This window comes from Nerophis ophidion, linkage group LG06 (assembly GCF_033978795.1).
Source record: "Nerophis ophidion isolate RoL-2023_Sa linkage group LG06, RoL_Noph_v1.0, whole genome shotgun sequence".
Lineage (NCBI taxonomy): Eukaryota > Metazoa > Chordata > Actinopteri > Syngnathiformes > Syngnathidae > Nerophis > Nerophis ophidion.
In genome coordinates, this window is record NC_084616.1 from 23,916,736 (window position 1) to 23,939,668 (window position 22,933).

Genomic DNA, 22,933 nt, shown 5'->3' on the forward strand with positions numbered 1-22,933 from the left:
AATATGATAGGAAGTGGCATCTTGCTGGAAATGACCGCCTTGCAGTCAGGCATCAGGGGTGCACTTCAGCAGTGACTTTTCTTTTTGTCTCCGTCTACCACACATTTGCGGCTATGTCCTCACTTCTATTCCCGCAGCTCACCGGATTAAAAGTATTTTTTTAAAAGGCAACACTCCTCTGAGTGCATGCAATATTTTGGGGCTGTTTACTTTATTAACAGAACTAGAGCAGTAGGGGGGCGAAAGTGCAAAATAACAATGTTACAAATCAATCGGCAATAATTCAAGACGTGAACCTGCACAGCTTTAATAGGGACTGCAGCAATAGTCAATGAACACCCTAAGTTCATTGGTTGTACACATATCCATACATACGCACACCCACGCACACACATATACATATACATATACATACATATATATATATATATACACATATGTATATGTATATGTATATATATATATACATATATATATATATATATATATATATATATATATATATATATATACATACATATACACACAAACATATATATATAAATACATATACATATATATATGCAGTATATATGTATATATATATATATATATATATATATATACAAATATGTATATGTATATATATATATATATATATATATATATATATATACATACATATACACACAAACATATATATATAAATACATATACATATATATATGCAGTATATATGTATATATATATATATATATATATATCTATATATATATATATATATATATATATATACGTATACGTATATATACATATATATGTATATATATATATATATATATATATATATATATATATATATATATATATATATATACGTATGCGTATATATACATATATATATATATATATATATATATATATATATATATATATATATATATATATATATATATATATATATATATATATATATATATATATATGTATATATATATATATATATATATATAAATATATACGTATACATATATATACATATACGTATATATATATATATATATATATATACATATACGTATATATATATATATATATATATATATATATATATATATATATATATATATATATATATATATATATATATATATATATATATATATATATATATATATACATATATATACTGTATACATATGTATATACATATATATATACTGTATACATATGTATATAAATATATATACTGTATACATATATATATACATATATACTGTATACATATATATATATACATATATACTGTATACATATATATATATATATACATATATACTGTATACATATATGTATATATATATATATATATATATATATATATATATATATATATACATATATATATATATATACATATATATATATACATATATATATATATATATATATATATATACATATATATATATATATATATATATATATATATACATATATATATATATATATATATATATATATATATATATATATATATATATATATATATATATATATATATATATATATACACATATATATACATACATATATATTTATGTAGGTTTGGGAAAAAAATCACAAGACTACTTCATCTCTACAGATCTGTTTCATGAGGGGTTCCCTCAATCATCAGGAGATTTTAATGGAAGCATTCACATACAATCGTTTATATAGAGCAGAGAGTGGGTGGGTACAAGCAGGCGTAGGGTGTGGTGATTGGCTCATGTGTTACCTAGAAGGTGTTTCCGTTTGTGGCGGCATGTTGAAATGATTTCACTGCGCTTGTTGAGGGATGATAGCTCTGGATGATATATAATAAACAGTTTGTCTTTTAAGCATAGGTTGCATCTTTTATTACCACTGTTGTAAGGTGAGCTGGATGCAAGAATTTGCCATGTTATTGAATATTCAACATTATTGTCTTTGAGGTTCCAAATGTGTTTGCTGAGTTTTGTAGAATTCTGCAAAGTCTGGTTTCTAAAGGAGGCGTTGTGATTATTCCATCTTGTTTTGAACGCTCCTTCGGTTAATCCTACGTACGTGTCGGATGTGTTAATGTCCTTGCGTATTACCTTTGCTTGGTAAACGACTGATGTCTGTAAGCACCTTCCGTTGAGAGGGCAATCAGGTTTCTTGCGACAGTTACATTCATTATTGGTTTCAGAGTCGTTTAGTCTGGGGGTAGGCAGTCCTTTTGCAATTGCTTTGTTGTGGTTTGAAATGATTTGTTGCATGTTATTCATACAGCTGTAGCTCAATTTAATGTTGTTCTTGTTGAATATTTTTCTTAGGGTGTTGCCTTTGGGGAAGTGTTTGTCGATCAGAGTGAGGAACTTGCGGCCGATGTTGGTTGAGACGTCTTTGCTGAATGGCGGATTGTACCAGATGATGTTGTTTCGTTTTCTGCTCTTTTTTGGTTGGTTTCCTGGAGTGGGTTCATAGGTGAGGGTGAAGTTGTATCCGCTTTCATCAAGTGCTCTCTGGTACGGGGGGGTTGCTTGGTCGAATTCAGCTTTGCTGGATGACAGCATCGATAGCCTTTTATTAATTCCGGTAGGTATTCTTTTTGTGGTGGTGGGTGGGTGGTTGCTGTCATGGTGCACGTATTGGAGTGTTGTGTTGGGTTTCGTGAATGGTTGGTAGCTGTTATTTCTCAGGTTGAAAGTGACGTCGAGGAAGTTGACGGTTTGCTTGTTGGCTTCAATCGTGATCCGTAGGCCGTTTTCTTTGAAGATTTGGCATATGCGCTTCTTGGTGTTCTCGCTGCTCCTTGGCGAGGCACGGCACACTGCCAGTCCGTCATCACGGTAAATACCAAGGTTCAGGTTGAGGCTAGCAAGCTGGGAGAGGAGGAAACTCCCAACGAGTTCGCACGTTTCTGCTCCGTCAAAACTCCCCATAGTAACGTCAAACGTTGAATTGTTCTTTTTTTGCCATGGTGTACTGTTGTGGATGAGTATGGAGTTCTTTGCGTGGATGATGATGTTTCTTTCGTTGCCCGTGATTGAGTCGTAGTCCGAGGCGAAGTTTAGTGCTTGGGTCAGTAGGTCTTGCGTGATGGAAGGGTAAAATTCTTCGATGTCGAAGGAGATAAAGTTGTGTTGTTGTTTGTCTTGGATGTTGTTAAACCATTTGATTACTGCTGCTGTATTTCTCCATTGGTTGAGTAGTGTTTTGTCCTTGATTTTTGCGTTGATTCTGTCCAGGATTATTTTGCTGATTTTTCCTATTTCGGATTTAGTTGGGTTTATTAATCGGCATGTTGGGTTATTTGCGAAGTTGGGTTTGTGGTCCTTCCATGTGATGAAGGCTTCTTTGTTGGCTGTGGTGTCCACCCTGTCCTCAATATTCAGTTCGGTTGCGATCCGCTTGTTTTCCAAGTGAATGTTCTGTAAAGTGTTGGGTTGCGCTTTTTTGTATGATTTGGTGATGCTTTTGTCCAGTAAAGAGTTATGTTCTGGTATGTCCATTCTGTAGAAGTTTGTGGATTTATCGGCGGCTATGATGAGGTTGCTTACTTTCTTGATGCGCTTCGTGTCATTTTTCAGCTTGGTGAGGAATGGGTTGCGGGCTGGCTTAAATTTGACTGATTGTATCATTTTGAGCATGTCGTTCTCAAAGTCCTTTAATTCCTTGACTGTGGGTGGGTTCTTGGTAGATTTGAATCCGTAAATTTCCTTTTGTGTTCCTTTTGTTTCAGGGTGGAGGAAAAAGTGGGCTTTCCACCGCATCCTTCTTAGGAAGTGTTCCGTCTTTTCTATGAGTCTTTGCTTGTAGTCCTTCTGCGCGGGTATGGGAATGTTCTTCGTGGAGTAGTCGATGCTGAACTTTTCCATTTCGGATCGTCGTACAGTGCTCAACAAATGTCAATTTGGAGCGGAATATGTCTTACGGATTCAAATCTACCAAGAACCCACCCACAGTCAAGGAATTAAAGGACTTTGAGAACGACATGCTCAAAATGATACAATCAGTCAAATTTAAGCCAGCCAGCAACCCATTCCTCACCAAGCTGAAAAATTACACGGAGCGCATCAAGAAAGTAAGCAACCTCATCATAGCCGCCGATATATCCACAAACTTCTACAGAATGGACATACCAGAACATAACTCTTTACTGGACAAAAGCATCACCAAATCATACAAAAAAGCGCAACCCAACACTTTACAGAACATTCACTTGGAAAACAAGCGGATCGCAACCGAACTGAATATTGAGGACAGGGTGGACACCACAGCCAACAAAGAAGCCTTCATCACATTGAAGGACCACAAACCCAACTTCGCAAATAACCCAACATGCCGATTAATAAACCCAACTAAATCCGAAATAGGAAAAATCAGCAAAATAATCCTCGACAAAATCAACGCAAAAATCAAGGACAAAACACCACTCAACCAATGGAGAAATACAGCAGCAGTAATCAAATGGTTTAACAGCATCCAAGACAAACAACAACACAACTTTATCTCCTTCGACATCGAAGAATTTTACCCTTCCATCACGCAAGACCTACTGACCCAAGCACTAAACTTCGCCTCGGACTACGACTCAATCACGGGCAACGAAAGAAACATCATCATCCACGCGAAGAACTCCATACTCATCCACAACAATACACCATGGCAAAAAAAGAACAATTCAACGTTTGACGTTACTATGGGGAGTTTTGACGGAGCAGAAACGTGCGAACTCGTTGGGAGTTTCCTCCTCTCCCAGCTTGCTAGCCTCAACCTGAACCTTGGTATTTACCGTGATGACGGACTGGCAGTGTGCCGCGCCTCGCCAAGGAGCAGCGAGAACACCAAGAAGCGCATATGCCAAATCTTCAAAGAAAACGGCCTACGGATCACGATTGAAGCCAACAAGCAAACCGTCAACTTCCTCGACGTCACTTTCAACCTGAGAAAAAACAGCTACCAACCATTCACGAAACCCAACACAACACTCCAATACGTGCACCATGACAGCAACCACCCACCCACCACCACAAAAAGAATACCTACCGGAATTAATAAAAGGCTATCGATGCTGTCATCCAGCAAAGCTGAATTTGACCAAGCAACCCCCCCGTACCAGAAAGCACTTGATGAAAGCGGATACAACTTCACCCTCACCTATAAACCCACTCCAGGAAACCAACCAAAAAAGAGCAGAAAACGAAACAACATCATCTGGTACAATCCGCCATTCAGCAAAGACGTCTCAACCAACATCGGCCGCAAGTTCCTCACTCTGATCGACAAACACTTCCCCAAAGGCAACACCCTAAGAAAAATATTCAACAAGAACAACATTAAATTGAGCTACAGCTGTATGAATAACATGCAACAAATCATTTCAAACCACAACAAAGCAATTGCAAAAGGACTGCCTACCCCCAGACTAAACGACTCTGAAACCAATAATGAATGTAACTGTCGCAAGAAACCTGATTGCCCTCTCAACGGAAGGTGCTTACAGACATCAGTCGTTTACCAAGCAAAGGTAATACGCAAGGACATTAACACATCCGACACGTACGTAGGATTAACCGAAGGAGCGTTCAAAACAAGATGGAATAATCACAACGCCTCCTTTAGAAACCAGACTTTGCAGAATTCTACAGAACTCAGCAAACACATTTGGAACCTCAAAGACAATAATGTTGAATATTCAATAACATGGCAAATTCTTGCATCCAGCTCACCTTACAACAGTGGTAATAAAAGATGCAACCTATGCTTAAAAGACAAACTGTTTATTATATATCATCCAGATTTATCATCCCTCAACAAGCGCAGTGAAATCATTTCAACATGCCGCCACAAACGGAAACACCTTCTAGGTAACACATGAGCCAATCACCACACCCTACGCCTGCTTGTACCCACCCACTCTCTGCTCTATATAAACCATTGTATGTGAATGCTTCCATTAAAATCTCCTGATGATTGAGGGAACCCCTCATGAAACAGATCTGTAGAGATGAAGTAGTCTTGTGATTTTTTTCCCAAACCTACATATTGCGCTCTACCACGGTATCGAGCACTATTCTCTGGATAATCCAATCAAGACATATATATATATGTATATATACATATATATATATATATATATATGTATATATATATATATATATATATATATATATATGTATATATATATATACACATATATATACACATATATATATATATATATATATATATATATATATACAGTGGGGCAAAAAGTATTTAGTCAGCCACCGAATGTGCAAGTTCTCCCAATTAAAATAATGACAGAGGGCTGTAGTTTTCATCATAGGAACACTTCAACTGTGAGAGACAGAATGTGAAAAAAAAATCCAGGAATTCACATTGTAGGAATTTCAAAACATTTATTTGTAAATTATGGTGGAAAATAAGTATTTGGTCACTTCAAAACAAGGAAGATCTCTGGCTCTCACAGACCTGTAACTTCTTTAAGAAGCTCTTTTGTCCTCCACTCGTTACCTGTATTAAAGGCACTCGTTTGAACTCGTTATCCATATAAAAGACACATGTCAAAAGCCTCAAACAGTCAGACTCCAAACTCCACTTTGGCCAAGACCAAAGAGCTCACGAAGGACACCAGGAAAATAATTGTAGACCTGCACCAGACTGGGAAGAGTAAATCTACAACAGGCAAACAGCTTGGTGTGAAAAAATCTATTGTGGGAACAATTATCAGAAAATGGAAGACATACAAGACCACTGATAATCCCCTCGATCTGGGGCTCCACGCAAGATCTCATCCCGTGGGGTCAAAATGATCATGAGAACGGTGAGCAAAAATCCCAGAACCATACGGGGGTACCTGGTGAATAAAATGCAGAGAGCTGGGACCAAAGTTACAAAGGTTACCATCAGTAACACACTACGCCGACAGGGAATCAAATCCTGCAGTGCCAGACGTGTTCCCCTGCTTAAGCCAGTGCATTTCCAGGCCCGTCTGAAGTTGCCCAGAGAGCACATGGGAGAATGTCATGTGGTCAGAAGAAACCAAAAAAGGACTTTTTGGTATAAACTCAACTCGTCGTGTTTGGAGGAAGAAGAATACTGAGTTGCATCCCAAGAACACCATACCCACTGTGAAGCATGGGGGTGGAAACATCATGCTTTGGGGCTGTTTTTCTGCTAAGGGGACAGGACGATTGATCCGTGTTAAGGAAAGAATGAATGGGGTCATGTATCGTGACATTTTGAACCAAAACCTCCTTCCATCAGTGAGAGCTTTGAATGGTTGACCAAATACCTATTTTCCACCATAATTTACAAATAAATTATTTAAAATTCCTACAATGTGAATTCCTGGATTTTTTTTCACATTCTGTCTCTCACAGTTGAAGTGTACCTATGATGAAAATTACAGACCTCTGTCATCATTTTAAGTGGGAGAACTTGCACAATCGGTGGCTGACTAAATACTTTTTTGCCCCACTGTACATGTGATCCAGAAGCGCGGATGCTGAGCGGGGCTAAAAACAAAGCAAAATGCTAGTCCCCACAGAACACCGCTTCCCTAAATCCTCAAACCGGATTTTAATGAAAGACGCGAGCCTGCTAGTCTGGGTGAGGAGTCAGTTAAGTTAGAACAAGTTTTTTCTGCTATGACTGTGTCAGAGTTGGACATGCGTTCTACTGAGGTGGCAAATTATGATGCGTTCAGTTTACCGCACCACCAAGCAAACAATCTGAAAATTCCAGTAATATCAATTCTTAGATATGGTCGTAATTGTTTGAAGTGCACTACGCATAATAAACGCAACAGTATTAATATGGCTACTACAGTACGGTATAGCTCGGTTGGTAAAGCGGCCGGGTCAGCAACTTGAGGGTTGCAGGTTCGATCCTTGCTTCCGCCATCCTAGCCACTGCCGTTGTGTCCTTGGGCAAGACACTTTACCCACCTGCTCCCAGTGCCACCCACACTGGTTTAAATGTAACTTAGATATTGGGTTTCACTATGTAAAGCGCTTTGAGCCACTTGAGGAAAAAGCGCTATATAAATATAATTCACTTCACTTCACTACAGATAATTTGATCAAAAACTGCTTAAAACAGCCCACTACCAATAATATGGGCTTTTTAAACATAAGATCATTGTCTCCCATAATGTTATTAGCTAATGAGGTCAATAGAGACAACAATATTAACGTCATCAGTCTCAGCGAAACCTGGCTTAAACCACAACATGTTTTTGCGCTAAATGAGGCATCTCCTAACTATACGAATGCTCATATTGCCCGTCCCCTTAAAAGGGGTGGGGGGGTCGCACTAATATACAACGAAAACTTTAACCTTAGTCCTAACCTAAAAAATAAATATAAATCGTTTGAGGTGCTTACTATGAGGTCTGTCACACCGCTGCCTCTATACCTGGCTGTTATCTACCGCCCCCCAGAGCCCTATTCGGACTTTATCAATTAATTTTCAGAGTTCGTTGCTGATCTAGTGAGGCACGCCGATAATATAATTATAATGGGGACTTTAATATCCATATGAATACCGCATCAGACCCACTGTGCGTGGCGCTCCAGACTATAATTGATAGCTGTGATCTTACACAAATAATAAATGAACCCACGCATCGCAACGGTAATACCATAGACCAGATAGATTGTCAGGGGTATCACTGTTTCCAAAGTTATGATACTCTCGTATACTAAGGTAATGTCCGATCATTACCTTATTAAATTTGAGGTTCAGACTCATGTTTGGCAAACTAATAATAATAATAACAACTGCTATAGCAGCCGCAACATTAATGCTGCCACAACGACAACTCTTGCTGGCATATTGCCCTCGGTGATGGCACCATTCCCAAAGTATGTGGGCTCTACTGATAACCTCACTAACAACTTTAACGACGCCCTGCACAAAACCATTGATAGTATAGCACCACCGAAGTTAAAAAAGGCTCCAAAAAGTACAGAAGAAATTAGAGCTCAGAAATTATCATGTAGAAAGCTGGAACGCAAATGGTGCGCGACTAAACTTGAGGTGCACCGTCAAGCATGGAGTGATAGTTTAATAACGTATAAACACATGCGTACCTTAGTTAAAGTTAAATAATACTCAAATCTCATCCACCTTAAAAAAAAAACGATCCTAAATTTGTGTTAAGTCCGGTAGCATCGCTAAACCGACAAGGGACTGCCCCCAAAAATAGTTTCTCTCGTTTTGATGAAATAACATTAGAATAATTGTTACAACGTGTACATTGAATAAAACAAACAACATGTTAACTTGGCCCACTGCCTGGGAAACTTATCAAGGAGATCTTTGTATTATTAGGTCCATCAGTGCTAAATATTATAAATTTATCACTTTCCTCTGCCACTGTTCCCCTAGCATTCAAAAAGCGGTTATTCATCCTCTCCTTATAAGACCTAACCTCGATCCTGACCTCATGGTAAACTCACCTTCCCTTTATTTCAAAAATTTTTGAAAAAATTGTTGCAGAGCAGTTAAATGAACACTTAGCATCCAACAATCTATTTGAAACCTTTCAATCCGGTTTCAGGGCAAATCACTCTACGGAGACAGCCCTCGCAAAAATGACTAATGATCTATTGCTAACGATGGGTTCTGATGAACCATCTATGTTGCTGCTCCTCGATTTTAGCGATGCTTTCGATATTGTCCAACTTAATATCTTATTAGAGCGTATCAAATCACGAATTGGTATGTCAGACTTAGCCCTGTCTTGGTTTAACTCCTATCTTACTGACAGGATGCAGTGTGTCTCCCATAACAATGTGACCTCGGACTATGTTAAGGTAACGTGTGGAGTCCCCAGGGTTCGGTCCTTGGCCCTGCACTCTTCAGCATCTACATGCTGCCGCTAAGTAACATTATACGCAAATAGAGTGTTAGCTTTCACTGTTATGCTGATGACACCCAACTCTACAGGTCCCTAAAGCTGACCAACACGCCGGATTGTAGTCAGTTGGAGGCGTGTCTTAATGAAATTAAACAATGGATGTCCGCTAACTTTTTGCAATTCAACGCCAAAAAAACAGAAATGCTGATTATCGGTCCTGCTAGACACCGACCTCTATTTAATAATACAACTTTAACATTTGACAACCAAACAATTAAACAAAGCGACTCGGTAAAGAATTTGGGTATTATCTTCAACCAAACTCTCTCGTTTGAGTCACACATTAAGAATGTTACTAAAACGGCCTTCTTTCATCTCCGTAATATCGCTAAAATTCGCTCCATTTTGTCAACTAACGACGCCGAGATTATTATCCATGCGTTTGTGTACGTCTCGTCTCGATTACTGTAACATATTTTTTCGGGTCTCCCCATGTCTAGCATTAAAAGATTACAGTTGGTACAAAATGCGGCTGCTAGACTTTTGACAAGAACAAGAAAGTTTGATAATTGTAACGATCTGTCACTTACTTTCTGATAGTTTTTCGTGTTTTGTACTTTGTTTCCTGTTCAGTGCTCTTATTTTGTCATACTTCCTGTTTACTCCGCTGAGCACTGTTTTTGTCACACTCGCCGTTGATTGGCAGCGGTCCTCAGCTGCGGTCAATCAACATAGGTCTATTTATGTTTCACTCGAGCACTCCTCAGTGCTCGAAGTTAAAGCCATTTTGGGAACATCTCCATGCAAGACTGCTTTCTGTTTATATCTTTTACTTTGATGAAATTAAAATCATCTTACCGGCTTTCTGCTCTCCTGGATTTTTGCATACTTGAGGTCACACAACTGCAGCCATGCGACATCCCAACAGTAACTTCGAGCCAGAAAATTGTGACCTCGCGAGAATCCCTGTCGGCAATCCTCAGCCGACGTTCTGGACCGCACAATTCCTGGAGGACTTGAAGGCCAGGTTTGTGCGGTCCCAGCCTACAGACGCGGACCCTCTCCCCGCGGCAACGCCACCGGCTTCGGCTCTCCGACCGGCGCGTCCCCCGCCGCCATCTTTCCTCTCGGCTCAACGGCTGGCTACGGCTCTCCGACCAGCACGTCCGCCACTTCCTGCATGCCTCGCGGCTCCCGCGGCAACGCTACCGGCTACGGCTCTCCGACCGGCGCGTCCTCCGCCGCCATCCTTCCTCTCGGCAACGCTGCCGGCTACGGCTCACCGACCGGCGCGCCCGCCTCCTCCTTCACGTCTCGCGGCTCCTGCGGCTCCGTCGCCGACTGCGGCTCTCCGACCGGCACGTCCGCCGCCGCCATCCTTCCCGTCGTCTGCTGAGCTGCTTCTCCCTGCTCCTACGCAGCTTCCAGCGGCTGCTCCCCGGCTGCTCTTTTTGCCAGCTCCCGCTCTCTTTTTTGGTCCGCCGAGAGCTCCAGTGGAGCCCACAGTGAGGTCGCTTTTGTCCTCCTGCTGGGACTTGGCACGGGACGTGTCTTCGTCCCTCCTCCTGGTCCCCTCCCGCCCGTCCCTGGTTTTCGCACCGGGGGACTCCGACGAGCAGGCACGTTTTCCCGCATGTGTGAACGGTGTCTGGCAGCCACCTAGTGGAGGGGGGCCCACTATACACTGCGGTGCAGCCAGGCACACACCGCTGTCATCCCCACCAGCGTCTCCTTCCACGGAGACATCTACGTCCCTAGCGGGCTTTCGCACAGCCCCAACGCCGGCTCCACGCCTAGCCCCAACGCCGGCTCCACGCCTAGCCCCAACGCCGGCTCCACGCCGAGCCCCAACGCCGGCTCCACGCCGAGCCCCAACGCCGGCTCCACGCCGAGCCCCAACGCCGGCTCCACGCCGAGCCCCAACGCCGGCTCCACGCCGAGCCCCAACGCCGCCAAGAGCAGCACCACGCCGGGCTTCGTCACCGCCGGCATCCGCTATTCCTCGGCCAGCATTTGCTGCTCCTCGCCCGGCGTCATCTGCCGCTTTCACGCCGCCGATGACATCTGCAACAATCACGCCTCCGATGACGCCTGCCGCTTCAACGCCGCCGATGACGTCTGTTGCTTCCACGCCGTTGATGACGTCTGCCGCTTTCACGCCGCCGATGACGTCTGACGCTTTCACGCCGCCGATGACGTCTGACGCTTTCACGCCGCCGATGACGTCTGCCGCTTTCACGCCGCCGATGACGTCTGCCGCTTTCACGCCGCCGATGACGTCTGCCGCTTTCACGCCGCCGATGACGTCTGCCGCTTTCACGCCGCCGATGACGTCTGCCGCTTTCACGCCGCCGATGACGTCTGCCGCTTTCACGCCGCCGATGACGTCTGCCGCTTTCACGCCGCCGATGACGTCTGCCGCTTTCACGCCGCCGATGACGTCTGCCGCTTTCACGCCGCCGATGACGTCTGCCGCTTTCACGCCGCCGATGACGTCTGCCGCTTTCACGCCGCCGATGACGTCTGCCGCTTCCACGCCGTTGATGACGTCTGCCGCTTCCACGCCGTTGATGACGTCTGCCGCTTCCACGCCGTTGATGACGTCTGCCGCTTCCACGCCGTTGATGACGTCTGCCGCTTCCACGCCGGCACCAACATCGGCTCCTCAGCCGCCTCCTGCAGAGGTATCTGTTTTGGCTGCAGCCCCCGCCGCTTTGTCTGCTGTCTCCGGGCCTGCTTCAGCGCGCCCGCCTCCACGTCAGCCGCGGATGTGGCCGTGCCCTGGGCGTCCTCCTCGCGGGATGCACTCGTCTCTTTTTCGGCCAATGATGTGGCTGTTCCGTGGCCGCCCGCCCCGCCAGTTCCAGCGGCGCTCTACGCGCCGTCGCCACCTGACTTTCCCTCGCTGGCTGCGGGGACACGAGGTTTGGCGACCTTCCACCAAATCCTCCTTCCATCCTCCCTTACTTTGTGGACAATTTTTTCCATTTTTCTTTTCCAGGGAACATCTGGTATCTGTTCCTTGAGGGGGAGGTCCTGTAACGATCTGTCACTTACTTTCTGATAGTTTTTCGTGTTTTGTACTTTGTTTCCTGTTCAGTGCTCTTATTTTGTCATACTTCCTGTTTACTCCGCTGAGCACTGTTTTTGTCACACTCGCCGTTGATTGGCAGCGGTCCTCAGCTGCGGTCAATCAACATAGGTCTATTTATGTTTCACTCGAGCACTCCTCAGTGCTCGAAGTTAAAACCATGTTGGGAACATCTCCATGCAAGACTGCTTTCTGTTTATATCTTTTACTTTGATGAAATTAAAATCATCTTACCGGCTTTCTGCTCTCCTGGATTTTTGCATACTTGAGGTCACACAACTGCAGCCATGCGTCATCCCAACAATAATATTACGCCTATGCTGGCCCACCTGAAACGCCGCCGGCTTGGCTGGGCTCGAGATCATTTAAGATGGACTGATGCAAAGGGGAAAGGTTTTCTGTGGGCTGACGAGTCCACATTTCAAATTATATTTGGAAACAGAGGACGTGGTGTCCTCCAGAACGAAGAGGAAAATAACCAATCGGTTTGTTATAGGCGCAAAGTTCAAAAGCCAGCATCTGTGATGGTATAGGGGTGCATTAGTGCCCAAGGCATGGGTAACTTACACATCTGTGAAGGCACCATTAATGCTAAAAGGTCCATTCAGGTTTTGGAGCAATATATGTTGTCATCCAAGCAACGTTATCATGGACGCCCCTGCTTATTTCAGCAACACAAGTGTTAAAACTGCGTGGCTTCATAAAAAAAAGAGTGCGGGTACTTTCCTGAGCCGCCTGCAGTCCAGACCTGTCTCCCATCAAAAATGTGTGGCGCAATATGAAGCGTAAAATACTACAGCGTAGGCCCCGGACTGTTGAACGACTGAAGTTCTATATAAAACAAGAATGGGAAAGAATTCCACTTTCAAAGCTTCAACAATTAGTTTCCTGAGTTCCCAAATGTTGATTAAGTGTTGTTAAAAGAAAAGGTGATGTAACACAGTGGTGAACATGCCCTTTCCCAACTACTTTGGCACGTGTTGCAGCCATGAAATTCTAAGTTAATTATTATTTGCAAAAAAAATAAAAAATAAATAAAGTTTATGAGTTTGAACATCATATATCTTGTCTTTGTAGTGCATTCAACTGAATATGGGTTGAAAAGGATTTGCAAATCATCGCATTCCGTTTATATTTACATCCAACACAATTTCCCAACTCATATGGAAACGGGGTTTGTATATTATATATATATATATATATATATATATATATATATATATATATATATATATATATATATATATATATATATATATATATATATTACTTACATACATACATATAGTCGTGGTCAAAAATGTACATACATTTTTGAAGGACATCATGTCATGGTTGTCTTGAGTTTCTAATAATTTCTACAACACTTATTTTTGTAATAGAGTTATTGAAGCACATACTTGATTGTCACAAAAAAAAAATCATGAAGTTTGGTTCTTTTATGAAATTATTATGAGTCTAATTAAAATGGGACCTATTCTTCTGGGTTAAAAGTACACATACAGCAACTTACATTAGCAATTTTGGTGATATAGAAAAGTTACAATCAAATCAAATTACCCTCATGGCATGGCCTCTTAACTTCATGTGAGTGAAACCATTTAAATACGGCTCAGCATTCAACACCATCATCCTGCAGCATTTGGTGAGCAAACTGGCCTCCCTTGGATTCAGTACCCCCCTATGCAATTGGCTGCTTGACTTCCTCACAGACAGACCCCAGTCTGTGTGAGAGGGCAACAACACCTCCAGTGCCATTTCCCTGAGCACCGGCTCCCCCCAGGGCTGCGTCCTGAGTCCGCTGCTGTTCACATTGATGACCCATGACTGCTGCGCCAGGTATACTACTAACCAAATTTTAAAGTATGCGGACGACACGACAGTAGTGGGCCTCATCCGTGACAATAACGACATGGACTACAGGGAGGAGGTGAAACATCTGGTTGACTGGTGAAGAACCAACAACCTGGTCCTGAACGTCGACAAGACCAAGGAGTAACAGCTTCTTCCCTCAGGCCGTAAGACTCTTGAACGCATCAGTTAAATTATCCCCTCAATTCCCCCCGAAATTGATTAACTCACCGGAATAAAAAAAGACAATGCAACATTCATCCATAAATATGGACGCATGTGAAAAAGTGCAATATGTTTATCTGTACAGTAATCTATTTATCTATATCTGCACCTTTTTGCTTTTTTTTCTATTTTTTATCCTGCACTACCAAGAGCTAATGCAACGAAATGTTGTTCTTATTTGTACTGTAAAGTTCAAATTTGAATGACAATAAAAAAGAAGTCCAAGTCTAAGTCATGTGATGCAGTCATCAGACTCGTTACAAACGCGACAATGGGAAAGTCAAAGGAACTCAGCACAGATCTGAAAAAAACAAATCAGTGACTTGAACAAGTCAGGAAATTTACTTGGAGCCCTTTCAAAGCAGCTTAAGGTCCCAGGAGCAACTGTAGAGACAATTGTTCGTAAGTATAAAGTGCATGGCACAGTTTTGTCAATGCCACGATCAGGAAGAAAACGCAAGCTATCACCTACTGCTGAGAGAAAATTGGTCAGGATGATCAAGAGTCAACCGAGAAACACCAAAAAGCAGGTCTGCAATTAATTGGAAGCTGCTGGAACACAGGTGTCAGTGTCCACAGTCAAGCGTGTTTTGCGTCGCCATGGACTGAGAGGCTACCATGCAAGAAGGAAGCCCTTGCTCCAGAACGACACCTTAAGGCTCGATAAAAAATTAGCTTTTTGGCCGCAATACCCAGCAATATGTTTGGAGGAGGAACGGTGAGGCCCTCAATCCCAGGAACACCACACCTACTGTCAAGCATGGTGGTCGTAGTATTATGCTCTAGGTCTGTTTTGCTGCTAATGGGACTGGTGCTTTACAGAGAGCAAATGGGACAATTAAAAATGAGGCCGACCTCCAAATTCTTTAGGACAATCTAAAATTAAAAAGGAGGCCGACCTCCAAATTCTTTAGGACAATCTAAAATTATCAGCCCGAAGGTTGGGTTTTGGGCACAGTTGGGTGTTCCAACAGGACAATGACCCCCAAAAAACGTCGAAAGTGGTGAAGGAATGGCCATATCAGGCTAGAATTAAAGTTTTAGAATGGCCTTCCCAAAGTCCTGACTTTGACCCCATTGAGGACATGTGGACAATGCTGAAGAAACAAGTCAATGTCGGAAAACCAACACATTTAGCTGAACTGCACCAATTTTGTCAAGAGCAGTGGTCAAAAATTAAACCAGAAGTTTGCCAGAAGCTTGTGGATGGCTGACAAAATCACCTTATTGCAGTGAAACTTGCCAAGGGACATGTAACCAAATATTAACACTGCAGTAGGGACTTTTGACCCAGCAGATTTGGTCACATTTTCAGTAGACCCATGAAAAATTCCTAAAAGAACCAAACTTCATGAATGTTTGTTGTGACAAACAAGTATGTGCCCCAATCACTCTATCAAAAACAAAAAAAAGAGTTGTAAAATGATTGGAAACTCAAGAAAGCCATGACATTATGTTCTTTACAAGTATATGTAACATTTTGACCACGACTATACATATATACACACAGAAGAGGAAAAGTCACTTGGACAGGTCTTTAGATTTTTTTTCTACAAAGAAACCATAGTCAATGTGGTCTGTAAATGATGCTAGGTAAGACCGCTAATGCCACACCACCTTAGCCATGCTTACCCTGTAACTTCCTGCCACTAAACCTGCAGAAAATAGTTCTTCTCAGGTTTCTCTATGTTTACATTTTCACACTTTGCACTATTTTCTTACACTTTATGAAGCATTTCCTACTTTTTTTTTTTTTTGCACCTTCATTTTAAGTGATTATTGTTACGTGCTCAATGTGATTTTACTATTTTATTTACATTGTTTGTTTTCCATGCTTGTGTTGACATTTTCTTTCTGCCTTGATAGCCGAGGGCATTTTTATCAGAGGAAGGTTATTTTTCAAATAATATATATTTTTCTCCTGCTCCTTATTTTGCATAAGTCGTGAAAAGATCAATAATATACCAAAACACTTATATCGTGATACAGCTCTCCGCCATATCGCCCAGCCTTACCCATCCAACAATAGACTCTTCACAAGGCACAAGGCAGCCTTTCATTCTAATTTGCAATGTCAGCCCTCCTTTGACACTGAATGGATCCTTTCATCCCTCTTCCTCAGACCCATTTCAGGTGCAAGATGGTGTTGGCAATAATGTTTTCACACACACAAAAGGATGAAAACGGATCCATGGAGTGTTCCTGCTCCTTTTCCGTCAAGAGCAGGGCTCTAAAAATAGAAACATTTTTTGTGTCCTCCAGACTGCGTGCATGTAGATTGGATTATCACCTCCCGATGCAGCCTGCTGGAGAGGGAAGGGGCCTCTGTACTCGTCTCTTCTCTACATAACGTTCATACGTTGGTGCATGTTGGCGATCGGCTTCGCTTACAGATTGCAGGAGAAAGTTGCGGCCTGACTCCACGTTTCTGCGGCATGATGAAGTGTGAAAGTTGTGTCATTGATGAGCCTTCACAGTCACAACAACCGGAAAAACTCAACACAAACGGGAATGTAATGATGTTCAAGTGTTAGAAAGCACCATCTGGAATTATGCTATTCTGCGCCATTTTCACAGAATATGTGATAATTTCCATCTTTTTTAAGAAACAAGTATTATCAAGGGCCAATATGGAGTGGTGTTAAATAAAGGTGTGCCCATCTGATATTGATATTAGCAATACAATAAGTATGGGTTTATTTCGGTAAAATATCCGATACGAGCAGTGTTTACTTGTGCAAAGCTGATAAACATCTGAACGTCCTCCAATAAGCACACACGGTTGGTATTTTCCTCCATTTTACAAACCCCGTAAAAATTAGTTGGGAAATTCTGTTGGATGTAAATATAAATGGAATACAATGATTTGCAAATCCTTTTCAACCCATATGTATTTGAATGCACTACAAAGACCAGATATTTGATGTTTAAACTCATAACATTTTTTTTTTTTTGCAAATAAAAATTAACTTAGAATTTCATGGCTGCAACACGTGCCAAAGGAGTTGGAAAAGGGCATGTTCACCACTGTGTTACATCACCTTTTCTTTTAACAACACTCAATAAACGTTTGGGGACTGAGGAAACTAATTGTTGAAGCTTTGAAAGTGGAATTCTTTCCCATTCTTGTTTTATGTAGAGCTTCAGTCGTTCAACAGTCCGGGGTCTCCGCTGTCATATTTTACGCTTCATAATGTGCCACACATTTTCAATGGGAGACAGGTCTGGACTGCGGGCAGGCCAGGAAAGTACTCGCACTCTTTTTTTACAAAGCCACACTGTTGTAACACGTGCTAAATGTGGCTTGGCATTGTCTTGCTGAAATAATCAGGGGCATCCATGAAAAAGACGGCGCTTAGATGGCAGCATATGTTGTTCCATAACCTGTATGTACCTTTCAGCATTAATGGTGCCTTCACAGATGTGTAAGTTACCCATGCCTTGGGCACTAATGCAAACCCATACCATCACAGATGCTGGCTTTTTAACTTTGCGTCAATAACAATCTGGACGGTTAGCTTCCCCTTTGGTCCGGATGACACAATGTTGAATATTTCCCCCAGAAATTTGAAATTTGGACTCGTCAGACCACAGAAAACTTTTCCACTTTGCATCAGTCCATCTTTGATGATCTCGGGCCCAGAGAAGCCGGCCTTTTTGGATGTTGTTGATGAACGGCTTTTGCTTTGCATAGTACAGCTTTAACTTGCACTTAAATATGTAGCGACGAACTGTATTTAGTGACAGTGGTTTTCTGGTGTTCCTGAGCCCAAATCCTTTAGAGATTGATATCGTTTTTTGATACAGGGGTTTGTAGGTAGGCTGGTATGGGTTACTTGGAGCTAGAAACCACACAACAGCTAAGCAAACAAGCTAGAAATACTGTCATTAACTAAACAACAAGGACATGTGAAAATAAAAACAATTATCAAATCAGTATAATTGTACGAAGTCTCCAAGGCAATTAGTAAGTATGCAGTAACAAACGTGTCCGCACCGTTCAATTTACTAAGTTCTTACTGAAATGAGTCATGAGATCAACGTAATGTACAAACCCTGTTTCCATATGAGTTGGAAAATTGTGTTAGATGTAAATACAAACAGAATACAATGATTTGCAAATCATTTTCAACCCATATTCAGTTGAATATGCTACAAAGACAACATTTTTGATTTTCAAAACCAATAAACATTTTTTTTTTGCAAATAATCATTAACTTTAGAATTTGATGCCAGCAACACGCAACAAAGAAGTTGGGAAAGGTGGCAATAAATACTGATAAAGTTGAGGAATGCTCATTAAACACTTATTTGGAACATCCCACAGGTGTGCAGGCTAATTGAGAACAGGTGGGTGCCATGATTGTGTATAAAAATAGCTACCCAAAAAATGCTCAGTCTTTCAAAAGAAAGGATGGGGCAAGGTACACCCCTTTGTCCACAACTGCGTGAGCAAATAGTCAAACAGTTTAAGAACAACGTTTCTCAAGTGCAATTGCAAGAAATTTAGGGATTTCAACATCTACGATCCATAGTATCATCAAAATGTTCAGAGAATCCTTAGAAATCACTCCACGTAAGCGGCATGAACATTGAATGACCGTGACCTTCGATCCCTCAGACGGCACTGAATCAAAAAACGACATCAATCTCTAAAGGATATCACCAGATGGGCTCAGGAACACTTCAGAAAACCACTGTCACTAAATACAGTTGGTCGCTACATCTGTAAGTGCAAGTTAAAGATCAACTATGCAAACCGAAAGCTATTTATCAACAACATTTAGAAACGCCCCCAGGTTCTCTGGGCCCGAGATCATCTAAGATGGACTGATGAAAAGTGGAAAAGTGTTCTGAAGGGTCCACATTTGAAATTGTTCTTGGAAATATTCGACATCGTGTCATCCGGACCAAAAGGGAAGCGAACCATCCAGACTGTTATCGACGCAAAGTTTAAAAGCCAGCATCTGTGATGGTATGGGGGTGCATTAGTGCCCAAGGCATGGGTAACTTACACATCTGTGAAGGCACCATTATTGCTGAAAGGTACATACAGGTTTGGGAACAACATATGTTGCCATCTAAGCGCCGTCTTTTTCATGGACACCCCTGCTTATACAATGCCAAGCCACATTCAGCACGTGTTACAACAGCGTGGATTTGTAAACAAAGAGTGCGGGTACTTTCCTGGCCCGCCTGCAGTCCAGACCTGTCTTCCATCGAAAATGTGTGGCTCATTATGAAGCGTAAAATACGACAGCGGAGACCCCAGACTGTTGAACGATTGAAGCTCTACATAAAACAAGAATGGGAAAGAATTCCACTTTCAAAGCTTCAATAATTAATTTCCTCAGTTCCCAAATGTTTATTGAGTGTTTTTTAAAAGAAAAGGTGATGTAACACAGTGGTGAACATGCTCTTTCCCAACTACTTTAGCACGTGTTGCAGCCATGAAATTCGAAGTTAATTATTATTTGCAAAAAAAAAATAAAGTTTATGAGTTTGAACATCAAATATCTTGTCTTTGTAGTGCATTCAATTGAATATGGGTTGAAAATGATTTGCAAATCATTGTAATCTGTTTATATGTACATCTAACACAATTTCCCAACTCATATGGAAACGGTGTTTGTATGATTGTGGCGGCCAGATGTCACCAAAAAAACTAAACTTGAAGACCACATAAGTCCATTTATATGATTATTAATAAATAGGTCAGTGTTTTTCACAACTGGCAATGTTAATGGTTATGGATGGGTACAGTTTACATTTGAAACGATGCAGTACCAATTCCCAGTACCTGGGGATCAATACCGGTGGTCAACGGTGCCAGTTTTTGGTACTTTAGTGTGTGTTGATAAATGTTTGTTTGATAATATGATTTCATTTTTGAATGTAACTTTTAGAAAAGTGCTGACCAGTTGTTATATCTTGTTTTATTACATTTGAATATCATCATTAGATAGCAGTACTGTATTGGCTATGTATGTATGTTGTCTAATGAGGAAGTAGCTTTTTCCAGGAAGTTGAATGTGCCAGTCTTTTGTTGCGCCCTATAATGTGTTTATACTATAACTATTGTACTTATTCCACACCAACCGTTTGATGTTAACATTTATCTGAGTTATAGTTTTCATGAACACATTTGGAAGTGTTGAAACCGCCATGAAATGTCCATCCATCCATTTTCTACCCCTTGTCCCCTTCGGGGTCATTGGGGGTGCTGGAGCCTATCTCAGCTGCATTCGGGCAGATGGCAGAGTACACCCTGGACAAGTCGCCAACTCATCGCAGGGCCAACACAGATAGACAGACAACATTCACACTCACATTCACACACTAGGACCAATTTAGTGTTGCCAATCAACCTATCCCCAGGTGCATGTCTTCGGAGGTGGGAGGAAGCCGGTGTCCCAGGAGAGAACCCACGCAGTCACGGGGAGAACATGCAAACTCCAAACAGAAAGCTCATGAGCCCGAGATTGCACTCGGGACATTCGTATTGTGAGGAACATGTACTAACACCTGTTCCACCATGCTTCTGCCATGTAATATCGCTAATGCTAATTAATTAAACCGACAAAAGACTCCAATAAATTCCGGACTATAAGTTGCTGCCTTTTTTCTACACTTTGTACCTCACGGCTTTTAAATCAGTGCGGCTAATTTGTGGATTTGTCTTCGCGAAACGTCCATTATTTTTTGTATTCAAGTTTTCATTAAACTTAAGGAGACACTGAAACAGTGTGTTATTGCTTGTGCTACGGCGTCATCTTTTGGATGAATTTGCTCGCTGCACATGAAAATGTACTCTGTGTTTTAATGTCTTAAACCAGAAGAAAAACAGTTGTATGGATTCTTCATTCGTCACTCCAAGCAACATTTGTAAGTTTTACAATATAACTAAAACTGTTTATACTTACTAAAATGCCCCATTTGTGATGCCTGTACGAGTATTTTCGTGCATATTTGTATGTACAATTGTAATGTAATGAGGCTTGCGTGGTTAGCATTAGCTAAAATGCTAACACATTTACGAGTGTCTGTATTAGTATTATTTACGTAAAACGGCATGCTTTTTTTATTGTTTCAGTTCCACAAATTCCTCAGTAAAATCACCAAGACTTCACCGTGGAGTGATTGAGTCTGTTTAGGTGATTGGAGAGCAAGATTGCGCCGCTCGTGGGTCCATGACGTTGACTTCTGTTTTGTTTCATCAGTCGTTTTACTGCCTGTTACAGACACCGTTTGGAAACAATTAAGGTGTGTAAACAAACGTATACAAAATATTTCCTGTTAAATAACTAATTTCACAACATATATATATATATATGCAGCTAACATACACAGTAGAAAACAATTCTTATAAAATCTAGTGGGTGCGGCTTGTATCAGCATCACGAAAAACCTTCATTTGGGTGACCATTCCTTTCACTGATTCATCACATGATTTCTTTGTCACATCAACTTTTCCCTGGTAGTGTGTGTACCGTAGCATGTAAGCAGAAAACCAAAATAAATGCAAAGAACAGAAAATAAGAGAGGTTGTGCACGTGTAGGCTCAAACATACTCATTCTTGGCGAAGGCATATTTGTTGATGGTTTCAATGACGTCTTTGAAGAGGATTTTGGAGGTCAGCGTGTAGCCGTGATGAACGATAGGCTCGCCATCCTGACCGTCCCAGCAGTCCACTGCAGACGAGAGACATGTCAATCCACGCCAAAACCAAAAGTCACCGTTTCACAAAGTAAAGCGAATAGTGAATCAGTAAGACTGCAGAGTGCACAATATTTTTGACGAAGATCACTCACTACAGAAAACATAATTTTTTTCCCAAGCATCATTGTTGCTTTCTATGACTCCACTCTAACTACTCTTTGTCTTTTAGGTCTAAGACTTTGTCCTTTGTCAA

The 22,933-nt window shown here is 41.3% G+C and overlaps 1 protein-coding gene across 8 annotated transcripts in view; it reads right to left on the reverse strand.

Annotated features, from left to right (window-relative positions):
• plch2a (phospholipase C, eta 2a) overlaps positions 1–22,933 on the reverse strand; it is a 181,352-nt gene that overhangs the window by 63,261 nt on the left and 95,158 nt on the right. For all 8 annotated transcript variants that reach the window (XM_061903126.1, XM_061903124.1, XM_061903123.1 and 5 more), the window contains one exon: positions 22,592–22,712. In XM_061903126.1, coding sequence (XP_061759110.1) covers positions 22,592–22,712 — 121 coding nt within the window. The remainder of the gene's footprint in view (positions 1–22,591; positions 22,713–22,933) is intronic.